This window comes from Seriola aureovittata, chromosome 1 (assembly GCF_021018895.1).
Source record: "Seriola aureovittata isolate HTS-2021-v1 ecotype China chromosome 1, ASM2101889v1, whole genome shotgun sequence".
Classification (NCBI taxonomy): Eukaryota; Metazoa; Chordata; class Actinopteri; order Carangiformes; family Carangidae; genus Seriola; species Seriola aureovittata.
In genome coordinates this window covers 460,001-470,000 of record NC_079364.1, presented here as the reverse complement: position 1 = coordinate 470,000, position 10,000 = coordinate 460,001, and the positions used below count along the sequence as shown (strand labels likewise).

Below are 10,000 nucleotides of genomic sequence, written 5' to 3'. Positions count from 1 at the left end.
ACTGTCGAGCTGGAGCTTTTTATTAACCCTTAACAACCTCCTGGTCTTTAGATGTCCTGCTGATGTTTTAACTTTCCCCAGCGAACCACCCTGTGCAGTTTGTAGAGAACAGTAAGAACAAACTGTTAGAGTAACTGAGTCTAAGTCACACATGCTTTACAGATTCACATAAAGTACAAAGCAAAGACCATCAATGTATTTGCTAAGACACAATAAAATACATGAAATACAGATGAACCAAACCGCTTTCCTGGACCAGGACCTCCGTCTCATCAGCGCTGAGCCTCAGAAAGTTTCCTGATGAGTTAAGACAGGTTTAATTAACCTGTATAAGGTATATAACATATATAACATATATAACCTTGGCCTCAGGGTTTGGATGAGGCGTAGAGTTCGATATCATCTGATATGTGACTAATACTGTGCCTGATACACCCACACAGCCCTGTAGCCTCTTATATATGTATTATATATGATGAAGGTCTGCTGTGTCCAGCACAGAGCGAAGGTGGAGTAGTACTAACACAGAACAATCACCTGTTTCAGTATCATAGATGCTGTTCCTTTCTGAGGCTGCACTGACCTTCTCTAAACTTCTGACAGAGATGGGAGTTTAGTTTAGGTTACAGGAGGGTGTTTAAGGGTTGATAAAAACTACAATCATGGTGTCTTTCACAGCCTCAAACAGCACCCGAGTGTGGTCCCTGCAGAGCAGTGTGGTGGCTCTGAAGCTCCTCTCTAAAGAAAGTCCTTGGCTCTTCCTCCTCCACAGTCCGACTCAATTAGCAACAGTGGCACTAACAGGAAATACCACACTAAGTTTATCTGGGTCACTTCCTGTTTCTTCAGGATAAACACAGGCATCCTTCCCTCCGTCCCTCTGTCTCTTTCACAGTGATGTATCTGGCTCAGTCCTGCTGTGTGACGACCCCGACACTTGAGGATGTTTCAGAAAGTTCAGCTCACAGATAAACGATGATTGAATCAGTTAAAGTCTTGCTGCAAAAACATTGAAGGATTTAAAGATAAATCTGATGGTTTTCTATATTTTTATTACGTAAGTATCACTAGTATTACCACTGTTACTACAGTCAAGTGTGAAGACCGAGACCTCATTCCTGCTCACTCCATCATCACCGGTCTAGTTGACCATTAATGATCCTCAGACCACCAGGAAACGTCCCTGTGCTCACACTGGTCGTCCACCGCCGTCCTCTGGCTTGTACCTGTGAGGAGCAGGATTCATTCTGCAGCAGGTTACTGAAGTACCTGAAGACCAGAGAAGACCGACTTGGATCTTGGAGAACCGGCCTCAGTTCTTCAGTCTCAGGAGGTTTGTTCTGCTCCGGTTCAGTTGATGAGGTTGTAAACTTGTTCGTTCATTACAAACCAGGTGAGAACGTTCCCTCCTCTGATTGGTCGGATTGTCTGGAGCAGGAAAGTAAACACGGGAAGAAAGTGACGGGAACCGTTGAACTCAAACCTGTGAGTTCACCTGCTGGTGGAGTCAGATCCAGTTCAGACTCTGTCACACCAGGAACGACCCGCTCCAGAGTCCAGAGACCAGAGACCACCTCCTCCAAACACCCGGGTGTGACTCCTGTTTCCACACCTGCACAAACGAATCGTAGCGAGGGGGAAATGAACCAGGGTTCAGTTTCACCAGAATAAAACGTGCAGGTGTGAAAACACCTTGATCCCAGACTGACTCCATGATGCTGAGGTCAGGACTCTGTGGGACCAGACCGTCTGCTGCAGGACTCCTGGTTCTCCTGGTCCCTGAAGATGACTGTGTTTGGACTCGCTGTCTGCTCATGAATGAATCTGGACCAATCAGGCGCCTCCTGATGATGATGATGATGATGATGATGATGATGGAGAAGAATCTGAACATGTTAAACCTTCACATCCACAGTCTCCCTGTAGTTTCATTCACATGTCCATCAGTGTGTTTGAGGTGTGTTCAGGTTCAGAGGGTTCATGTCCAGACACACCTCTGCCCCCGTCTACCTGACGACACCTTGTTCATGAGAACAATCAGTGACTCGGGTCCTGAAGGGATTTTTATTCTGTTTGTTCTCAAACACATTTTCACCTGGTTCCTCCAGTTTTGAACTTTTTAACTCTAGAAATAAAAACCCAGAGACGAAGAGACGAGGAAGTCTCACACTCGTAGCTCTGATCTTCAGCTCCCCCTCCCTTCATGAATGCTGTCAGTGTTTATGGTGAAAGCTGAGCTCCGTGGTGTTTTCTACAAAGCTCATTTTAACAGTCTGACTGATGGGACATGAATGCATCACCAACCTTCACCCCTCACACACAGCCTCCAGTAAACAGTGTGGTCAGGACAGAGGAATCTCACACACGCTCAGTTGGCGTGTGTGTGTTGGAATCATAAAACACTTATAGCTCTTCATAATCCAGGACGCCCCCCCCCCCCCCCCACCCCCCACACGCTCAGCTGTTGTGGTGAAACACTGTTTGGTTGGCAGCCATCTTGGGTCAAAGTGTGTGGATGAGTCATGTTCCTGTCTGAGAGTGACTCCACCCTCTGCCAGCAGGTGAATCTAACACCTGGATCGTCCTCAGGGGCCCGAGGGGCCAACACAAGATCAGCTGGTGTTTATTTCAGCTTACCCAGAAAGCACTGCTGTTAGTCTGTGTCCCCATGACACCATCAGACATCACACAGTCCCTGTCCCCAGAGGATGAACCTCCACCCTCATGTCACTGTGATCAGGTGATAACACTGAGGCATCATGGGAGATAAGGTGGTGATGATGATGATGATGGGTTATGAACTGATTAGTTTACAGATGACTGAACCGGGCGTGGACAGGTAGAGACATGAAATAAAAACCTTCTGAGACCTTCTTTGTCCGGTTCTGCTCCAGGTTTCTGCCTCTTAAAGGGACGTTCTTCTCGTTGTTCTTGCCACTGTTGCCTAGCGCTGCTGTTGGTGGGAATTATAATAACTAATAATAATATCGTAAAGAGAAAGTGTAGACCTGCTCTGTTTGGAAAGGGCCTTCAGGTAACGTCTTCACTCTCAGTTCTCTTCAACTCTTTATGGCATCAACTGATTTTCTAAATATCAATGAACATTAGGATGAAGACGATGATTTATAATAAAAGGTTGAAGGTCTCCGATGGTTTTATTTCATGTGTCTATCTGAGGCTGAGGAGTGAAGGTTTAGTGACAGGTGAGAGATGATACTGACTCCTCCTCCTCTCTCACCTGAACTAGCTGGTTAGCAGCAGGTTGAAACCACTGTGTGAATCTTCTCAGTCGTTGTGTTTGATGTTGACGTCGTCTGAACCACCACTTTAAAAACTTCTTCGCAGAAAAAACGAACAAAATCATTTCCCATGATGCATTTCCCCTCTCTGACACGAATTCCAGAGAATCACAATGACATGTCTCATAAACGACATAATCGTATACGTGTACATCTCATCTGATCTGGATGAGTTTTAGTAACACTGAACTGATGTTTCCAGATGTTTCCTCTGATCCTCGACCTTCACCTCATCATCGTCTATAACAAACTTTTCCTTTTCTTTACACTGTGAATGAAGCTAAAGTGCAGCTGAGTTCACCTCCACGTCGTCATCAGTGTGATCAGGCCACATGAAGTGAAGCTGTGTGGAGCTTTAACCCCTCCCCCAACATAAACATGTCTGATAATGATCTTTGATTATAGTTATTAAAGCCAGAGGCTCAGACCTCAGGTCAGATCTGTCACAGTGTAAAACGTGTCTCTTCTCTGTCGTGTCCTCAAACACAGCGTCTGTGATGTTTATATTTACAGATATTTATCATTGATCAAATAAATGATCAGATAATATCAGACAGACTGCAGCTGATCAGATCCGTGTCCTCCGTTCGAATCACACCTCTGACGTCAGCCTTTATTTTTAGTCTCTGTGGTGAAACATGTGAACAGAGAAATATTTAGAGACGGACGTTTTCCACCAACACACCAGATGTTTTTTACAGTGATGTTTAACACAGCAGCGCTTTGTTCTCCCATGACACCCGAACGCCTCAGAGCTGCAGGAGCTGCTTCCACTGTCAGTCTGAGCTTCGTTTAACAGGGACTGTGTGTGTGTGTGTGTGTGTGTGTGTGTGTGGTGTGTGTGTGTGTGTGTGTGTGTGTGTGTGTGTGTGTGTGTGTTTTGAAATATCTCAAATTCTTCATCTCTCATCTGTTCGGCTGTAATTTAGTCTGAAATGAAAACTCACATCGGAGCAATTTTCAGTGATTAGATGTTTAACCTCTGAAGCTGCTGCGCACACACACACACACACACACACACACACACACACACACACACTGAACCTGATGTTAAGCTGCAGCAGAAGTTTCCAGAGTGTGTGTCGTGTGTAAAATGAAGCAGCAGACGTGGAAAGTTTCCATGAACAACATGGAGTCTGTGGTTTGAATGTTTCATCAGAGGAGACGTCACAGAGCTGAAGAGCTGCAGCAACACACACACACACACACACACAGATAAACCTATCAGATAGGAGAAACCTTTAACCTTTGACCTTTGTGAGGGGTCATTGATCAGATCCAACAGAACATGAAAACACATTAAATACAAACATTTAGCCCCTAAAACCAACTGAGACTTCAGGGACCATCTGATAATTGAGAATTGAAAACTCTTTTATGTTCTAATATAAACAGTAGTGATCTGGGTGTGTGTCACACACAGACCCTCAGAGGTCTGGGAGAGGACGTCAGGTGATTATGTCGGCCATGTTAGGTCGTAGGTGAACAGTGGACATGGAGACATGAACATGGTTCATGTATTGGAGGGAGAGACTTCCTGTACAGTGATGATGAGCTGCCTCTTGTTCACTGCATCATACACACTGACAGGAGGCTGGCTGAGGACTGTCCTCATGAGGGACACAGGGTCACATGGTCCTGATCCTGGACCTCTGTCTCTGAGCTGACTCTCTCTCTGGAAACAGATTTATTGATTCTATCGGTTTAGAAATGTCTCGTCCTGCCGTGAGACGTTTGTCCAGTCGTTTGACACCAGACTGTCAAACTGTTGGTCATAGCTTCATAACGCCTGCTGCTATTTCTGTGCTGTGACATCACACTGATGCTGTGACATCACACTGTGACCCCACACTGTCAGAGCTGCACAGTTAATCTAAATATAATAGAAATCTCCATATCATATTTTTGATAAATATAAAATGTGTCTCATTGTTGATCATTGTTAGCATTAGCATTGTTAGCACCTTCAGTGTTGTGGAGCTACAGATCAGATTCTCCATATAAAGGAACAAAAATCACATCATCTGAAAATGAACTCATATAACCTCTCAGCATTCTTATGTTTTACATTTTCTCTGTGTTTTTTTGTTATTGTTTCTTATTTAAATTGAATGGTAAATTATTTATAACAGTCAGGTCTCTCTTGAAAATGAGATTTACATCTCAAAAGGATTCACCTGAATAATTAAAGTTTAAATAAATAAAAAAAACAAAATATCAATATGATTTTTTATTTTCATATCGCGCAGCTCTAATGTGAAATAATGATGCAGCTTCTCTCAGGGTCGAGAACTCCTGCTGGGACACATGAGACAGAGCGTCCTGTTTACTCCACAGTAAACACACTGGCACACACAAACACTGACACACACACACTGACACACACTCACTGACACACACTCACTGACACACACAAACACTGACACACACACACTGACACACACAAACACTGACACACACACTCACTGACACACACACACTGACACACACTCACTGACACACACACACTGACACACACACACTGACACACACAAACACTGACACACACTCACTGACACACACAAACACTGACACACACACACTGACACACACACACTGACACACACACTCACTGACACACAAACACTGACACACACTCACTGACACACACACACTGACACACACACACTGACACACACAAACACTGACACACACACACTGACACACACTCACTGACACACACACACACACTGACACACACTCACTGACACACACAAACACTGACACACACTCACTGACACACACACACTGACACACACACACTGACACACACAAACACTGACACACACTCACTGACACACACACACTGACACACACACACTGACACACACTCACTGACACACACAAACACTGACACACACTCACTGACACACACAAACACTGACACACAAACACTGACACACACACACTGACACACACACAACTGACACACACAAACACTGACACACACTCACTGACACACACACACTGACACACACACACTGACACACACTCACTGACACACACAAACACTGACACACACTCACAGACACACACAAACACTGACACACAAACACTGACACACACACACTGACACACACACACTGACACACACACCACTGACACACACTCACTGACACACCACACACTGACACACACAAACACTGACACACACTCACTGACACAACACAAACACTGACACACACTCACTGACACACAAACACTGACACACACACCAACACTGACACACACAAACACTGACACACACAAACACTGACCACACACTCACTGACACACACAAACACTGACACACAACACTGACACACACACTGACACACACTCACTGACACACACAAACACTGACACACACACACTGACACACACACACTGACACACACACCACTGACACACACACACACACTGACACACAAACACTGACACACACACACTGACACACACTCACTGACACACACACACTGACACACACACACTGACACACACACACACTGACACACACACACACATGACACACTCACTGACACACACTCACTGACACACAAACACTGACACACACACACACTGACACACACACACTGACACACAAACACTGACACACACACACTGACACACACACACTGACACACACTCACTGACACACAAACACTGACACACACACAAACACTGACACACACACAAACACTGACACACAAACACTGACACACACAAACACTGACACACACACACTGACACACACACACTGACACACACACACACACACTCTCAGAAGCAGAGTCTGCTTCGTGCAGGAGGATGACGTGCAGAGTCAGCAGACAGCTGACTCTGCACGTCATCCTCCTGCTTCATGATAGGAAACTTTCTCCTTCGTCTCCTCTCGCTCTCTGAACCAGGCTGCTTCCTGCTCGAGACCTTTCACAATAAGAGCCGATATGACACGCTGTCATCTGTGAGGGTCTCCACAGTAACAGTTGTTTAGTTTGGATGTTTCTGCTGCAGGAGTTTTGTCCCACAAACATCCCACAACAGAGTGTGTGTGTGTGTGTCTCATCATAAACACAGGTCAACAGAGTAAACACTAGAATTAGTTGAAGTACTAAAACTGAGTCAGCTCAGAGGTTACCTGAGGTCACGGCAGGTCGAGGTCTGATGCGAATCTGCCCTGTGGCATCATGGGATTTGACTGTGCAGCATGAAGCCCATTGAGACTCAACCAGGCCTGATTTATATGTCATGTTGCCGTGACAACTGACCCCCATGACTTCCTGTTACTATGATAGGCTGTGTGTGTTTGTGTGTGTGTGTATGATGGAGTTCATTTGAGTTCATGTTCTGACTGGACATCAGCAGCTAGTTAGCGTAGCTTAGCATAAAGAGCTGTGATGTCAGTGAACTCAGACTGTGAGCTACAGACTGACCTCGACCTGCTCATGAAATATTTTGGCACCTCCTTGTGGTTCATCTGCAGCTCTGTGGTGCTTCATGGGAGATACAGTGTTATCAGAGCGTCATGGGGCTGTCAGGTGTTCTCAGGTGTTTCTCCGTCAGGCAGTTGCTATGGGTGATCTGGGTGGTTGCTATGGTGTAAATTTAAAGGGTAAATGCTGCAACTGAGGGGGAGGACACTGACAGAGACGTAGAGCTGGCGGTCAGAGCTAACAGTCTGCTGGAGGTCAGGGGGTCTGGGGGGGTCTGGGCGGGGCTTGCTTATGTCACAATGGGGGAGGGGCCAGAGCATTCAGCTGAACCCAACTGTCAAAAAAGCAGTTTGTAGAAATGATGTGCAGAGTGAGTCAGGGGTCACCCCCACATACGTCTTCAGTAGGTTCTATAGATGCTGAGAGTCTGATGCAGGACTGGAATAATAACACACACACAACATGGAGGAAGCAGGACAAAGTGACCAACACACACACACACACACACACACACACACACACTGACCAGAAGCCACAGGAGTGTGAGGAATGTGAGAGCAGCCACAGTTGGTCCTGTCCAGGCCACCGTAGGTTAGAGACACAGAGGAGTCAGAGTCACAGTGAAACCAGACAAGTTACTGTGATACATATACATATACTTATCTCTATATATACATGTATACATCACATGTGGTGTCCTCTGGAGTGACTCTAGATCAGCCCTGACTCTTGGATCCATGTTAAATCTCGTTGTTCCTTCTCCACTCCACGTGAGAACTTGTGGAATCAGATCTTTTACTTCCTTGTTCTCCGGACAGTGATGGATGATTTGATCTCCTCTCTCTGGATTATTGAAACAGTGATCACATGACTTCACCGCAGCTTCTGTCTGTTTTAGAGAGGATTTAAAATCTTTCCTCTCACCTGTTGAAGCTGTGCAGGTGCCGAGGTTCCTGACTCCTCCTCCTCAGATGAGCTCAACTCTCTGCAACACTTCGCTTGAGAATACAACACTCAGTCTGCTTTTAAATCGTTTCTCCCGCACAGCTTTGACTTCATGACTTAACGTGTGTCTCTGCTACGTTCTTCTGCTTCTTTATGAAGCTTTGTAATGGCTGCTTTAAAGGAGCTGTATAAATAAAGGTTTTGTTTTCTGACACATTGTGATGACAGCTAGAGCCTGCTGACTGTAAACACTGTGGTTCATCATATACTGGATCTGATGTGATGTGATCAGGGTTCCCAAGCTGTGGGCTGGGGCCCACTGGTGGCCCGCCAAGGTATTACAAGTGGGCCGACAAATCATTTGCAAAACATTTACAAATTTATTGAAAAGACATAATTATAAATAAATATATAAATGTAAATAATGCTTTTAAATGATTTCAAATGAAATGGTCTTCAAAAACGTTTGTTTGAAAACATTACTTTCTTTTCTTTTTGTCACCTCGTATTGAGACCAGTCAGTGATAAACCATAGGAAGTTTTATGTTGATGCTGGACCTCACTGTGAACGAGTTCTCAGTCTGATTAAATCACGTCCATGGACAGCAGGTCAGCAATAGGAAGAGTGAATTATAAAACTGCTCTGTGAACAATTATTTGGCCTCCATATTGTCATGAGGTCCGACGACGGTCGCCATTATTTTTGGGATTTTCCAGTGGGACATGAGATAGAGAAGCACTGATGTACAGGAGGTGCTTCCTCCTCCAGCAGTCACAGTTATTACAGCCGCTCATACAGCATCACCGATTATCTCCAGCTGATACAAGTTTAACACACAGAGTCCGACGTGATCGTGATGTCACTTCCTGTCTCTCTGTCGTGTGTTTCAGAGAAGCTGTACAACTCTCATGGTCCAGAGCTCAGACGCTCTCTGTTCTCCCTCAAACAGCTGTTCCAGGTAACACACACACACACACACACACACACACACACACACACACACACACACACACACACACACACACACACACACACAGCCTCCAGGCTCAGACATGAATCTGAACTGTCAGAAGAGGAGCATCATCTGATCTCAGTGTTTCTCATCACGTTCAAATGATGAGTTCCTCTGGAAACATCCAGAGTCACAGTAACAGTCCAGGTCCTCTCTCTCTCTCTCTCTCTCTCTCTCTCTCTCTCTCTCTCTCTCTCTCTCTCTCTCTACCCACCCCCCCACCCACCCAGGATGATAAAGACCTGGTTCCAGAGTTCGTGGCGTCTGAAGGTTTGACATGCTTCATTAAAGT

The 10,000-nt window shown here is 45.4% G+C and overlaps 1 protein-coding gene across 7 annotated transcripts in view; it reads left to right on the top strand.

Moving 5' to 3' along the window:
* The window catches only part of fhod1 (formin homology 2 domain containing 1), a 55,773-nt gene that overhangs the window by 15,510 nt on the left and 30,263 nt on the right, over positions 1–10,000 (top strand). For all 7 annotated transcript variants that reach the window (XM_056375039.1, XM_056375055.1, XM_056375047.1 and 4 more), the window contains exons 4-5: positions 9,587–9,654; positions 9,939–10,000. The exon at positions 9,939–10,000 is cut by the window's right edge and continues 44 nt beyond it. In XM_056375039.1, coding sequence (XP_056231014.1) covers positions 9,587–9,654; positions 9,939–10,000 — 130 coding nt within the window. The remainder of the gene's footprint in view (positions 1–9,586; positions 9,655–9,938) is intronic.